This window comes from Numenius arquata, chromosome 5 (genome assembly GCF_964106895.1).
Source record: "Numenius arquata chromosome 5, bNumArq3.hap1.1, whole genome shotgun sequence".
NCBI lineage: Eukaryota > Metazoa > Chordata > Aves > Charadriiformes > Scolopacidae > Numenius > Numenius arquata.
In genome coordinates, this window is record NC_133580.1 from 20,500,417 (window position 1) to 20,515,149 (window position 14,733).

The window sequence follows — 14,733 nt, forward strand, 5'->3', positions numbered from 1 at the left end:
TCTGGGCAACCTGGGCCAGGGTCTCACCACCCTCACAGCAAAGAATTTCTTCCTGACATCTAATCTAAGGAATCTAATCTAAGGATCTAACCTCCCCTCTTTCAGTTTAAAACCATTCCCCCTCGTCCTGTGGCTCCCCTCCCTGATCAAGAGTCCCTCCCCATCTCTCCTGGAGCCCCTTTAGGGACTGGAAGGGGCTCTAAGGTCTCCCCGGAGCCTTCTCCTCTCCAGGCTGAACAACTCCAACTCAACCAGCACAAAACTTTGTGTTATGAACAGCGTATTTCATTTTAAACTGCACTCACTTCATTTTAAGTCTCCGAGGAAGGGGCACTGACACACACACACGTGCTAATTAACTAAAACCACCTTGAGACTGTTGTAGCTGGATAGGGTTAAGCTCCCGCACGAACACCTCCCCGGATTAATCTGACCCCACGGCGGGCGATTTCGCTTCCGAACCGCTGACAGGGCCGTTCCTTGGGGATGCCGCCGAGGAGCGGGACGGGGAGCGGACAAAGCGGGAACCGCTGCCCGCCGGGCGGACCCGGCCGCTCCCGCTCATGGCGGCTCATGCCCCCCGTCCCACGCCCGGCTGGTTCAGGCCCTGTCCCTGGGCGTGACGGGGCGCTCCGGGTTCCGGTCCCTGGGCAGGACGGAGCTCTCCCGGTCCCCGTCGAGCCGCCCCCCCCTCGCTGACTCCCAGCCCTGCGCCGCGGCGGCCGCTGCCTCCCCCTACCGGCCCCGCCGCCCCCTGCATCCGGGGCCCCGGCCCGCCGGTGACGTCAGCGGTATAAAGGCTTGCAGCGCCTTTGTTCGCCCTCATTGCGCAGTTGCAGGCCGGTGTGAGCGCAGGTGAGCGCTGCCAGTCGAGCTGAGCAGGCCCCGGGGCTCTGGGGAGGGGGGAAGCGGGGCCCTGCGGGGCGCAGGTGGGCTGCGGAAGGCGGCGGAGGGCCCGGCCCGCGGGTGAGGGAGCTGCTCTCCGCACGGCCGCCGGTGCGGGCCCGAGGCGAGGCGCGGCGGAGCCGGGCCTGACGCCCAGGCCGTCTGGCCCCGCGGAGGGTGGGGGGAGCAGCGCGGCTGTGTTGGGGCGGGGGGGGGGGGGTCCCAGCCGCGTGAGGCGCGCTGGCCGCCATTTTAGGTGCGGGGGATTCTGCTCGGGGTCCTGCCGCGTGGGCCTCCGCATCCCCGGGGAGGACGGAGGGAAAGGACGGCGGCGGCCGCGCCCGGAGGGCCGGGCGGATAGTTCAAAATGGGGGTTGAGGTGCGCGGCCGGGTTAGCGCCGAGGTGGTCGTTCGGCAGCGGGAGGGAGAAGTGTCCCTGCCAAAGGTGGCCGCCATTTTGTGGAGGTGCCTAGAGACGGCGGAGGGTCTGACGCCCCCTACTCCCCGCTCCGTTCCCCGGCCGGGTCCCCGCCGCGGCTTCCTCTGCGGCTCGGCCCCCGCCGGCCTCCCGCTGCCCGGGGGGGGCGGCTTTGTCTCGGCGCTTATGGTGTGCCGGGAGAGCTGCGCAGGCCCGCCTTGCGCGCCGCTGCGGGCTTTCCCGCCATTGGGCTGGAGGGAGGCATGCGGGTAACGTTTGTCCACAGGCGCCAGGCGTTTTGCCAGGCATTTCGAGGTTTTGCTTTGTCTTTGTGTCTGGCTCTTTTTCTTCGGTCCTCCTTGCCTTAGCCGTGGCCTTGCTGTGTTGGACTACAGTGATGGTCCTGGTATCTGTTCAGGCTGACATGTTGTTTAGGCCAGGACTTAAGCGTCCTGTCATTGTTCTTTAAATAATTTAAAGAATGAACTTGATTTAGAATACTGGGCCAAGCTGACTTTAAAGTTAATAATTTGGTATTATTTTGACGTATTAAGTAAATTCCTTGAAAATAGACTGTATAACGTGAAGAATTAACTGAAGGCAGTACTACTTTTAGTTGCTTCAGTCTAAAAATATTTTTTTAATGTTCTTTATACTTTGTATCTCTTAATTGACATCTTGCTCAAGAAAATGTGCTTGTGCTGTTGAGGAAAGAAGTAATTTATATTACATGAGGTGGTGTGGAAGTCTCTGTTGCAGTCTGGTGTTAATAACAGCCTTGTGCTTTTAATAGGTCATTTACGGAATCAAAATGGTTGAAGCAGATCGTCCCGGGAAACTATTCATTGGGGGCCTGAACACAGAAACTAATGAGAAAGCCCTCGAGGCTGTATTCGGCAAATATGGACGCATTGTGGAAGGTAAAAAGAAAAAAACCTTGTTATTTTAAGATACTAAAACATCAAAAGTAACAACATAGCTGTGATGAATTTTTTTGGCATTGATCATCTGATATGATGCTGCTTTCATGTCCTCTAAGAAGTTCTGAGCTTAAAAGGTTAAATAAAGGTGAAGTGTTGCTGCCTAATTATAGAAAAGGGTAACTTAATGTGACTTTATTTCTGCAGTCCTTTTAATGAAAGATCGTGAAACCAACAAGTCCAGAGGATTTGCGTTTGTCACGTTTGAGAGTCCAGCAGATGCAAAAGATGCAGCCAGAGATATGAATGGAAAGGTAGGAATTAAGACCAATTATATGTCACCGTTGTTACTGACCAGCAATATCGATGTTTGGGTAAATAAACTAGGAATAAAAATTGGAAAGACAGTGAGAAGATCCTGAAGACAAGTCATGAGTTTAAATTTGGCAAAATGTCTCTGTGTCCATGAAGCTGGAATCACTTTCTCATGATTCTGGATTTGACAGTAGAAGGTGAAGTCTGGCTGTCAGTCATAGTCTCTCACTTTCTTTTTTTAATTGGTTATGGAGAGCTTTCTAGTAGTCAGCTCTTCATTCTTGTACATTTCCTATAATGTTTGATCATATTTGAATGCAGTACTGTGTAAGTTACACTCCAGGGAAGTGACTTACCTGAAAACTATTAAATGTTTCCTGTAACATGGGTTTCATGTGACTTCCCTGCTGTGCTGGAGTGTTGATGCACTATCTGCTAATCTGTAGATATCCTCATACATCTGTGAGTTGCATCATCAATCTGCTCTTGATCTATAAGCATCTTGCCAGTTAATGTGGAACAGCTTTGCAGTTAGCCAGCAATTGAATTTGCTTGTTTACACCCTACAGTGTGATGATATGACTTTAAGGGGAAATAAAAATGTAATGTGTATGTATTGTCTTTAAAAAGAAAAACCTGAGAATTTGGAACCAAAGTTCTGAGATAAATAACAAGATAGTCTGTGGAAGGATTGTAGGCTGTTGTGATCTCTGTTTCAGTGTGTGTTTGAAAAGTAAGTGCAAGTTAGCAATTTAATCGTCAACAGCTGCTTATCTTCATAGAGGTACTGTCTCTTTAGGCCGTGAAAGCCATCTTCTTAATTAATTTGAATTCCACTCTGGTCTTTTCGTGCATAATCTGAACAGTTGTGTTAAGGTCACACTGTGTTGGCCTTTTTCTAAGCAGTGTCTCTGAGATGTTCATGGAAGGTGAAGAAGCCTCTACTGATTCTGATTAACACTTGGGATTTTGGTAGCTGTTTCTCTTGTTAGTGTAAGACATTGAAGTGGAAGAAGAATGTTAGTCGTTGCAGTCAGTAAAGCATAACGAATATCTGCGCTTGAATAAGAAAATGAGCTTGCTCTAGTGTTCACAGTGAACACAAGTAGTAAACTTCTGTTTTGTGTTATAGCAGGTTTTCTGCTGTGTGTATTTATTTTCTGGGTACTTCAGGATGACCTCATGACAGTTAGTGTTACTTTCTTTAGGAAACTTGCTTCCTTTTTAAACAAGTTAGTAGTTTGTGTCAAGGCAGAGAGTGACAAGTCAGATAATGTCCTTTCTGTACCAGCCTAAACATCCTTAAAGGTGCTCCTTTTATTGAATTTATTTCTCTATTGTGTAGTTTGCTGCAGTTCTTAAAATACTGATTTCCTCTGAAGTAGTCATTACACTGAACCCTTGCTTAAGGTAACTTCAAGCACCAACAGCTAATTGTCAGACTGAAAGGAGTTCAGTCACTAATCCCGAGTTTGTGGAGTGCAGCTTTCCAATGAAAATACCTCTGAAAATAATCACTAACTGTTCTGAATCTTGAATGTTGTGGCATGTGTTTGGTCACATTGTAAACGTTCAGGAAGGTAATGCTTAGTCAAGTAGCTAAATGAGGTTGGGTGTTTGTGGCTGAGGTAATGTCTACATGTTCTGGAATTCACCGTCTGCATCACTGTCAAGAAATGCTAGAAAATACTTGCTTCATGGATCGTCATTCTCACAGTTTGTCTTCAACAGCACAAATCTAAAAATGCCTTCATCTGCTTTGACATTTGAACAGCAAATAACGTGTGAAAAGAACATCCTCACACAGGATTTGGCCTAGAACGACCTTTTTAACAAAAACCTTTAGGTGCTGCTGTATATAGCTCTGTACTGGTCTGGCTTGGGCCATGGATATGAAAGATGTGGAAGATGTTCATGCTCTCCTCATCTTCAGAAAGCCATCTGGACACTAAGTACTTCTTGTACCTCAAAAAGACTGTGCTCTAGATCTGAGGAGGTGCAATGTTTGAGCTGTGCTGTGGGAAGAGATCATTGCAAAAAATCAGAACTTGGAGTTTCCATGTCCATTTGGAAATGAGGGATTGGAGCGCTCATGAGAACTTCAGGCACTTGGGAAGCAGTAGCAGCCCTGTGCAGACAATAGTTCAAGCTGTCTGTAAGGAGTCGGTTGACCTGTCTAGCCATGGGGAAGATCTGCATTGCTGGCATGTTGCTCGTTCCAAAGGAATTCAAAGCTGCAGCCAGGAGAAGAGGCCGACTTAGGTTCTGCAAGAGTAAATTTGGATTTGATTTTTTGCTTTGCAGATGTTCATGAAAAGCAAATATCTAATGTTTTTGCTCCTTTCTGGGTGGGGGGAAGGAAGAGGGTTAATTATATTTCATGCTAAAATGGGACAAGTGGAGACTAGTCTAAGCCTGCTTGTTGAAGATTAATTTCCGTCCTGCAGAACAAGGTCAGGAGATAATGGTTTTGGAGCGGGGGTGGAGATTTTTCACTTAAATTACTTTCTCTGCAGAATTGGATCCATGTTAGCATTATCTGAGCAGCACTGAAGAAATGTTAGAAGTACTTTATCATAATAAATTATTAGCCGCCTTAAGAAGAAACTTAATTGTGTGGAAATCAAGTCTACGTTCTGATGCCATGAAATGCATGTGCTTATCTGGACACGAGTGTGAATACCCCAGGTCTGTAATGGACATTCTGTGCAATAGGCTGTTGCAGTGAGCTTTTGGTTTTAAGTCCTGAAGACAAAATAGATAATTAAAGAGAGAATATGACCTTAGAGAAAACATCTGGAACAAGCCAAAGACTTCATTCCAGTGTAGACCTGCCAAACCAGCTGGATTGTGCTAAAAGGTTGGAAGCAAATACTACAATGCAAACAATATTCTGAACTGTACTCAGTGCTACAGAAAGTTGTCTTCCTCTAATCAGCATAAAGTGTTTCCAGTTCTTCTGGTGAAGAAATGATGCGGTATGTAGAAGATAAGCCTGATAAGAAATGATCTTCAGTTCTCGAATAATTTGGTGAAAGGAAGCCCCTTTGATGTGCCATCAAGGAAAATGCAGTAATGGTGGAGTCACTGCAGCATCAACAATAAAGTGCTCCATTGGAGAGGAAAGCCCTGTGCAGCGTTAGTTTGCAGTTTCATGCAAGTGTCTGTTTCTTCGGAATACTTGATTTCTGCCCCACTCCCAAAACTTTGCAAATTTCATTCATCTTTTCTGTTGGAACGTGGAATGGTTTGCAGGACAGTTCTCTAATTCTGTTTGGTTAGGTTCCTTGCCTCACTTCACAAAGCCGTATAGATTGTTCATTCCACATGTAGGAGTTTTTACGATTGCCAATCTGTTATCCATAAATGACTCATGTCTTAAATGACTTTCCTGCTTTTCAGCACCGAGGTGACTACACTTTATGGTGCCCATATCATACTAAAAATGCTACTGTAACACTCTGAATCAAGGTTATAAACACCAATTAATGAATGTTGGTGTTGACAGCTGGTGCTTTGGGCTCATTGGAAAAAAATTTCTTACTATGAGATGGCTTGTGTGAATTCTGTCTGTTCAGTGAGATGAAACCTTTCTTCTTTGACTTAAGAACCTATAAAATGAAGGTGTCCCCTCTGCTTTAAAATAGGACAAACTTTGACAAATACCTTCTGGTTAACAACAAAAAAGAATCTTCTTGGACCGAATGAAAGGTCTTTCTGGGCCTTGGGCATAGCTTTTTAAGACTACTTGCATAAAGCCGTGAAAAAAAACCCGACCTTATATTTTACCTAGGTAAGATGCATAAGTGCAAGACAGAAGGAAACAGGAGGAGCAATCCTAAGGAAAATGACCTCCTGCATAAAAAAGGAAAGAACTTGGACCTAGCATATGGGTTTTCAGAACCCATGCTAGCAGAAGGGGATGGTATTTGATTTCCAAACTTGAAATAAGCTGTCAGGAATCTGCCACGAAATGGAGGACAGCAGTGGTCGTGCTGGCACAGCCTAAGGCTTCAAGCCCACTGTTCCTGCTTTGAGAAGGATGAGTGAGACAGATGAAGGATGATGGCAAAACGATGTGGTACAAACTGAGAAGTTCCAGAGATTAGATGTACTAATGCTCCCACCTGGAGTGTTTCAGCCCGTCATGCCAAAAGGCTTTTTGAGAAACCTTCCATAAGTTAAAATATTTTTAAGTCAAAGCCAAGACCACTATGTTTTTTGCTAGTATTTTTTAACTCTTGCCCCTCACAATGGATCGAGTTGGACCTGTGGATATACACGTAGGTTTTTCAAACAGTAACTATAACTACATATGGTGGCAGAATACATGAGCCACTGAAGTGGATGATTTCAGAGAGGGCTAGGTTTCAGCAGAGAACAAAAAAAATTCAGTACCTCAGTAAACAACTATGACCAATTCAGAGTAAGACATTACTAGCAGTCATTTATTGCAGCAAAGAAGTGCAGTAAACAGCACTGCCTGTATAATTAATGAGTTGTCATAGCAGAGTTAGATATTTACTGCTAAAAAAGGCAAATGAACAATGTTTGCCAGGATAGATGTGCAGTAACCTAATGTCAGTAGAGCTTGTGATCTTGGCTCTGCTATAGTTACCAAATGTTTGGTGTCTGAAAGATGACACAGAAATTTGATTAATTAGGTTGACTTACTCAATATGTCTTACCACCTGCTCATATTTAAGGTATAATAGTTGGCTGAAGAGCTCCTGTTATTGCAGGTTGATATTTTGAAAAAGCGTCCACTTTTTTTTCCCCACAAAACTCCCAAACAAACAGAAAAAACCAACCCCAAAGCACCTCCACTCTGGAAAAGCAAGTAATAGAGTAAATTGTGACAGTCACCTTCCTTGAAACCCCAGCTTGAAACAGTAGAAAAGAGGGGTGAATTATCATACTCTGTCTGCTTTGTAGATGCTGAAATTACTTCTAAATACTTCAGTGATCACCGTTTTATCAGGACATCAAGAAAATGTACTAAACGGCCTCCCCATTGCCAGAAATCCCAACTGAAGCTAAGATACCTTCAGCTTAATCCTGTAACTACTGGTGCAGTCCTAGTTTGGTACAAAAGTCCGTGGCAATTGAAAGTAAATTGGAGATCATAAATCCTGTTTCATTTACAGAATAAATGACATGGGGCTGCCGTAATCATTGGACACTTGTGTTTTCACTGAAAGTCCTTTCTGATGCTGCTCTGTTTTTGTTTTTCTCATCAATACCACAAGAATGAAGTACTGTAGAAATTAGGCCCAACATGCTGCTGAGTACATGGGGACTAATACTGAAGACTGAAATCAGTTCTAGAGTTGCTCTAACTTTATAAAATGGAAGCCCTGTAATAGCGAAGCAAGAGGGGCTTAATTTAAGAAATACAAACATGACTGAGCAGTAAGTAAAGCAGCTTCTTCTTTAGTCATTAGATGGGAAAGCAATTAAAGTGGAACAAGCAACCAAGCCATCCTTTGAAAGTGGTGGTAGGCGTGGGCCGCCACCCCCTCCACGAAGCAGAGGTCCTCCCAGGGGCCTTAGAGGTGGAAGAGGCGGAAGTGGCGCGAGAGGACCACCTTCAAGAGGGAGTCACTTGGGTATGTATTTACCTCTCTCATTATATACTTGGACAACATACAAGACAATCCCATTGGAAGATGACAATAATCCTACTGGAAAAAAAGTCAAACAGCCGAATAGTGCACTCCCTGTTCTTTATTAAAATGGTGAAATAACGGTCTCGGCAGTTTAGTCAAATTTTTGATTAGGCAAGTACACCTTAAGAAAAGGCTTTCAAATACGAAGATTCCCTTCTACAACTAACACTCCACTTGACTTTTGGCTATGAAAGAAAAGCAAAACTCCTGCCCTGCACGTGAGGAAGGAAGCTTTCTGGTATTCAAGTTGAAAAAGCGATTCTCTTCCACCAGGGAAAGGGAACTGCCTTTCATTCTTACTAGCAAGAGGTTTAAACTTACTAAATTGTAGGACTGATCCTTCCAGATCATAGTGGGAGTTAGGGCAGCTAAGCCTTGTTTGTCTTAATAAAATAGCATGTTGAGTTCAAGCTTTCTGAAGTGGAAAGATAGTACATTACTTGATACTGGATATTCTTTAAAGATACGGCTATTTATTCAGAGACTTTTCAGTATCAAAACTGTTGCTTAAAAGAAAAAGCAAGCAGCACCTGAGGTAAAAAAGTAAAAGCTGTAATGCAGAAAAAAATCCCTGGAAATAGTGAAAACTCCTGTCTTGACGAGTCTGTGTAGTAGGTTCTACAGACTCTGTAGTGCCTCTGTTCCCTCTCTGTGTAGGATCTTCTCTAGTACATCTTCCCAGGTGGCTCTTGTCTTCTGAGAACAGTAACTTCTTGCACTTAAGCTGTGACCGATTACAGATATCAGCCGTCTTTCTCCCTGGTGTCACACCCTGTGGCTTTTGAGTAAGTTCTAAAAGATAGCTCTTGGCAGGAATTTAGGCTGTGGAAAAGTTAACTTGGTGGGCTCTTATTTCTGCCAGTAGCACCTAGTAGTGACCAAAACACAAGAGAGGGCTTTGAGGTCTAATCTTAGAGGTTTACTGTTCATCACATAGCGGTAGTAACAGTGCCTAAGTTGTTACAGTTGAGGCTGTAGGGCCATGCAGGCAAGTATCGCAGAAATAACAAGTGGCTTCATGGCTTATCCTTCTAGGGTCTTCTCGAGGACCACTTCCCATGAAGAGAGGTCCGCCTCCACGAAGTGGGGGCCCTCCACCTAAAAGATCTGCACCTTCAGGACCAGTGCGTAGCAGTAGCATGGGAGGAAGAGGTAAGGACTTGCTGAATTATTTTGTTGCTTAGTCAGCTGTAGCACCTTCGTCTTTCTTCAGAAACTGTTGGAAATCATTGATTCTAACTTAAATCTGCAGTGGGGTAGTGTGTTGGTTTTCTCATCTGTTGGTTCTTTTCATATCGATACCATTTTGTAACTGTTGAGAACAACTTGGTGTGACTTGATGAGTATGTTCATTGTAGTGCTGCTTTAAAACTGTACAAGCAGAAATGTAAAGTATTGTAAGTGTAGGCCCAGAGGTACTTTTAAATCGCTCTAAACAGTCTGCTGATGCTTATTTGCCCTGAGTCTCCTGTGAATTGGGTGTGAAAAAGTTTGGACTGTTTCTCTTTAGCTCCTGTGTCACGTGGAAGAGACAGTTATGGTGGTCCTCCACGCAGAGAACCAATGCCATCACGAAGAGATGTCTATATGTCTCCAAGAGATGATGGCTATAGCACTAAAGATGGGTAAGTTCTTTTACTAATTCAGTTTGGGGGGGATGGTTGTTCAGAGAAGGGATTTTGATCCCTGACTTAAAGGCCTGATTTTTGAGTCCTGACTTAGAGCTAACATCCGGATTCTTGTTTTTGTAGTTATTCGAGCAGAGATTATCCCAGTTCTAGGGATACGCGGGACTATGCACCACCCCCACGAGACTACGCATATCGTGATTACGGTCATTCCAGCTCACGTGATGAATACCCCTCTAGGGGTTATAGGTACCTACTGTTGGATTTTTCTCCCTGTCTCTTTATTCTTGCTGCGATCTTACTGATTTGTACTAAGTCTTAGTAGTCTTTCCTCCTATAGTGATCGTGATGGATACGGTGGAGGACGTGACAGAGACTACTCGGATCATCCAAGCGGTGGCTCCTACAGAGATTCATATGAGAGTTATGGTAAGAATCCATTTTGAGGATCACGTAGTAATCTGTACAGATGTCATAAAATGGACTTTTACTAGGTTGCTCGTGGTTTAGGGGGAAGTGGCACGCTTTTTCCCCCCCCTCCAGTGAAAGTGCAGTTGTTGGTTATCATTTGATCATCTTGTTAAATAAGCTATAAGCTAAAGAAGCAAAGTCTACAGTTCAGAATTGCAACTCTCTCTGGAAAATATGGCTGAGTTTCTTCTCTAAAATAACAAGCTGTTCTGGAATGCCCAGTAAAGAGCCTGCCTGAATAAACACCGTCTTCATTCCTTCAGAGTCTTTAAATCCACTCACTGCCTGATAATGCAATCCCCACTTTAAATACCATTAATGTGGCAGATTATATTAAGAACATCTCGATACATACAAAAGAGTAGCAGTAAACATTTAAATACAGCAGTTCTGTAAATTCAGATTGAAATTGTGATATATAACTTATGGTGTTGCCATATTACCTGACCATTGACCCTGCAGGTAACTCACGTAGTGCTCCACCTGCACGAGGGCCCCCGCCATCTTATGGTGGAAGCAGTCGCTATGACGATTACGGCAGCACACGAGATGGATATGGAAGCCGAGAAAGTTACTCAAGCAGCAGAAGTGATGTCTACTCAAGTGGCCGTGATCGTGTTGGAAGACAAGACAGGGGTCTTCCCCCATCCATGGAAAGGGGCTATCCACCTCCTCGTGATTCTTACAGTAGTTCGAGCCGCGGAGCACCCAGAGGCGGTGGCCGTGGCGGAAGCAGATCCGATAGAGGTGGAGGCAGAAGCAGATACTAAAAACACTCTTAAACTTTTGGACCAAGACAGATTACTTCTCAAAAAAAAAAAAAAAAAAGCGAAGTGGAAGCTGTTCTATCTTTACTACCAGAGGACTACTAAAAGGAAAAGTTGTTTTTACCTTTTTTTATTGTTGCCTGTTAAGTTTTCCCATCCATGACTTTGATGCTTTTGTGAGGAAAAGTTAAACCAATGTTTAATTTCATTTCAAAATTGTTAACATTTCTTTCAAAAAGCAGATGTTAAATGTATAAAACTTGAGCTGTGTACTAGTGTTGTAATTTTCAAAGTAAAGTTTCCCTGAAATGCCACACTTCCCATCTGATTTTCCTCATGAATGGAACAAGCAGTTCTTAAGATCTTCCACACAACATCCAACCATCTAACATGGAGATGGATTGTTCTACATGTTCAGCATCTCATTCTTAAACAAAATATTGCTTGTGATTTGGAGGGTGGTGGGGATATTCCACACAAAGTTCAGTTTTGCCTAGAATTTGAAGTCACAGTGTTCCCAGTACAAAATGAAATGTCTTCTGATCCTTGTGTTAAAGAAAAGTAGAGGAGATCATTCACTTAACCTGAAAAAGCAAGTGGATAATACTATTTTCTGCCTTCCTACTGATTAATGGGGAGTTTGAAAAGATCTCCCTTCCAAATTATGTACATGTAAGTCAGCTACAGAATACTGTAAAAATAAAAAAAAAAAATTGACCAATTCCATCAAAGAAGCTGCAAAACGATGCTTACTCATACTGTTTCAAATTTTTGCAACTCTGTAGTGTTTCACTTTTAAAGGAACATCTTTGATTCCAAAGGAGAAAATAAGATAAGCAAAGAAGTCTTTCTCTCCAACTTCTCAAAGGCTTATGGCTTCATAAAAACAAGTGAATCTTTCAGCATTCCACAGCTGATTTAAAGCATCAAATGCCTGTGAAACAGCAAAGATGGTAAGCAAAGCAAACTAGTTTTTCAGTCTAAGTCAAAATTGAACCAAGTTACCTTCTGCTAGTAGAGTAAGACAAGCTGCACGTCATGGCAATGGAAGTGCTGTCTAGGTTTAAAAAAAAAAAAAAAGGAAATGCTTCAATACATTAGAAGTTCTCCAAATTCAACATTTCTTCTTGGATAAAAGCAATTTATGGCACCAGTTTTGAAACTAAAGGCATAGTGCAGCTCACTGTAGACAGAATATTGAAAAGTAGGGTTGGGAGGGGGTATTTTGTGCCCAGTATCTTTCAGTGAAGATGCTTAAAGAGGCTGCATATTCTATATTTTAACAAAATTAAAGCCTTGTGAAATCAGGAATTGGTTTAGATTGACAAATACCCGCTCAGCAATTGGGAGTTTGAAGCAAGCCATTGCAAACTTGACGTTTAGTTGGATGCCTGACTCTGTTTGGTTTGACACTGCGTTACAGGGATGTCTAATACGTGTGGCAGAACCTGTGGCAAGTTGCTATGACTCAGGTAAAGCCATGAAGTTCAAAAGATGCTCTTGAATATAGTAGACGTGAAGACCTCCAACTAAAAAAAAAATAAAAATAATCACAAACCCAAAGCTTTGTGCTACTGTTTAGTCCTCAGTAAATTTTGTCGTTCAACTTATGGATTTGACATGGCAGTGCACCATTGGAAAGGAAAGAATCCATAAGCCATGCAACCTGTTACTGAGCCATCCCAGTCCATCCCAAGCCAGTGAATCCTCCTCCACTTAAAAGAGAAATAGTAAAACTTGCAACAGAATAATCTGCAAAACCCAAGCTTGTGACTTTTTTTGAAATCAGGGGGGTGGGGAAGGAAGCACTGTAGGCTGACTCGTGCCGTAAAATGTACTTTTCTCAACTGGTTGTATCTTCTCTTGGTTGCAGGGTGATAACTTCTAGAAGATATCGCTGAAGTAACGCTAGTTCGTCTGTGCTGATGGGCAGAGATGAGTGGTGCCTCTACCAATATGTAAGGTAAATATTATACTATGGTGTAATAGCCAAAAGGAGGATTCCTGCTGTTTCTGTGTATAGATCTGGATGGACGTTCTTGGTGACCAAATAGTATTTTCAACTTTCTCTTTGAATTTTGGAGGAGAAGGTTTAAGAATGACAGAGACTTCTCGTCTGCGGAAATTGGTCCTGTTTAGGTATGATTGAACCTAAAATACGATTACAAATGCACTTTATAAATCATGCTGTAGAGAGCACTTAGTCTAGGTATCTTCATAAGATCAGACCGTAAAAATTTGAACTGGGATAATGAATGTCAGTGTAGACATTTAATCAGTCTTGTTAAATGTCCGGAACAAGCAATTTAGTGATTATACTGAGTATAATCTTTGATTAGTCATTAATCTCTGTGGAGGTCCTTAGATTAAATTGCAGACTTCCAGGCATTTCTCGAAGGGTTTAAAGCTTTGTAGGTCACCCGGGTCTATGACTTTGAAGCCTACCCTATTAAAATAATTGTTCAAGTAGATGTAGGAGCAACTGTCTTCAGGCTTGCTGACGGACTGTTCTCTTTCTCTGATAACTCACGAGGAAGAAAAATGCAGTATTGGCTGTCATGCTAATACAGTTTTTTTTGAAAACTTATACTAAATAATAGTTACTCATTAAAAAAAAAGAGTAAATGAGTAAAAAATGAGTGTGCAAAACCTGTTAACATCTAGTCTGTAGTGAAGGGTAAATCCCTATTCCGAGGGAAGTATTTATATAGGGAGTCTGTACTTTTTATGTAATTTTTTTATTAGTTTTCAAAGTACTCTGTGAATGTAACAACATATTTTGCTGTTAGCTTCAAAAGGATTTTAAGAACCAACTTTGAAATGGTGGAAAGAAAAAGCCTGTAGTTGGTAATAGTGTTTTTCATCTGACACACAGTCAGTGATTTCAGGGAAGTTCCATTTTGTGTGAAGGAGAGCTTTTGTTGCATCCTGACTGATGTTTGGAATCTCAGTTGTCTTACAGTTATTCTTTCTAGAGTCTCAGCAACAGCAACTAAATATCAGTGCAATGCTTTTGTCAGAATATGCAGTAATATTTTGTAAATACTCTCGATAAATGGCTACTGTTACCCTGATAAAGAAGAAAAGAGACACTTTTATTGCAGGGTACTGGATTGTATTTCAGACCAAATGTGGAATCATCATGGGTATTTTCTGTCCCAACTCAAAGGAAGTATATAGTTAAATAAAACAAAAGCTGCTGTCTGATCAACTTACTGTTTTTCTGTCACTTGATAAAATTTTAATCAACAAAAAAAGGTGTTACTTTCCTTATCTTTATGTTTCTCCCAAGTGTGACTGTTGGAATATTTAAATCGTGAATCCTCCTGGAAAGGACACCACTTGAACTATAGGTAGCTTTTTAAAGATAAAAAAAGCTAACCTTTTTTCATTCAAAAATCACCGATGTCAGTAGTATGGCACCAGAGTGGGTTAAGGAAATATGCCTAAAAGTAAACTCTTCACCCCTGCTCCCTGACAAACTTGCTAAAAATTAGCAGGAGTAATTTTTTAAATTTACAGTTTGAGGCTGATACAGATCATGAGTAAAGAGATGGAGTGCTGTCTTTAATAAGGAGATTTAAAAGGTTTTGCCAAATCATTGTACAGGTTGTGTCAGAATGTTTTCAACTTTTTAATGTATATGTGCCACATTACCTC

General features: G+C 42.5%; 1 protein-coding gene and 1 non-coding gene across 4 annotated transcripts; both read left to right on the plus strand.

The window, feature by feature from the left end:
* The first annotated feature begins 778 nt into the window (after positions 1-778).
* RBMX (RNA binding motif protein X-linked) lies at positions 779-12,138 on the plus strand. 3 transcript variants are annotated; one of them, XM_074147061.1, is made up of 9 exons: positions 779-855; positions 2,097-2,223; positions 2,431-2,537; positions 7,976-8,147; positions 9,243-9,359; positions 9,718-9,832; positions 9,959-10,084; positions 10,161-10,264; positions 10,769-12,138. In XM_074147061.1, the coding sequence occupies exons 2-9, from the start codon at positions 2,115-2,117 to the stop codon at positions 11,074-11,076; spliced, it is 1,158 nt and encodes a 385-aa protein (XP_074003162.1). In that variant the 5' UTR covers positions 779-855; positions 2,097-2,114; the 3' UTR covers positions 11,077-12,138. The 3 variants fall into 3 exon arrangements, with proteins under 3 accessions (XP_074003162.1, XP_074003163.1, XP_074003161.1); XM_074147062.1 differs by having other exon boundaries at positions 822-855; positions 10,176-10,264; XM_074147060.1 differs by lacking the exon at positions 779-855 and adding an exon at positions 1,253-1,264.
* Positions 2,282-2,355, plus strand: LOC141465136 (small nucleolar RNA SNORD61). The gene has a single exon (XR_012463268.1). It is a non-coding gene; the product is annotated as a small nucleolar RNA SNORD61 (small nucleolar RNA).
* Positions 12,139-14,733: the final 2,595 nt, after the last annotated feature.

Excerpts from the sequence above, each read along its gene's own strand:
- RBMX (XM_074147060.1), top strand. Across the intron at positions 2,224-2,430 it reads ATATGGACGCATTGTGGAAG|TCCTTTTAATGAAAGATCGT; the intron begins GTAAAAAGAAAA and ends TTATTTCTGCAG. Across the intron at positions 10,265-10,768 it reads AGATTCATATGAGAGTTATG|GTAACTCACGTAGTGCTCCA; the intron begins GTAAGAATCCAT and ends TTGACCCTGCAG.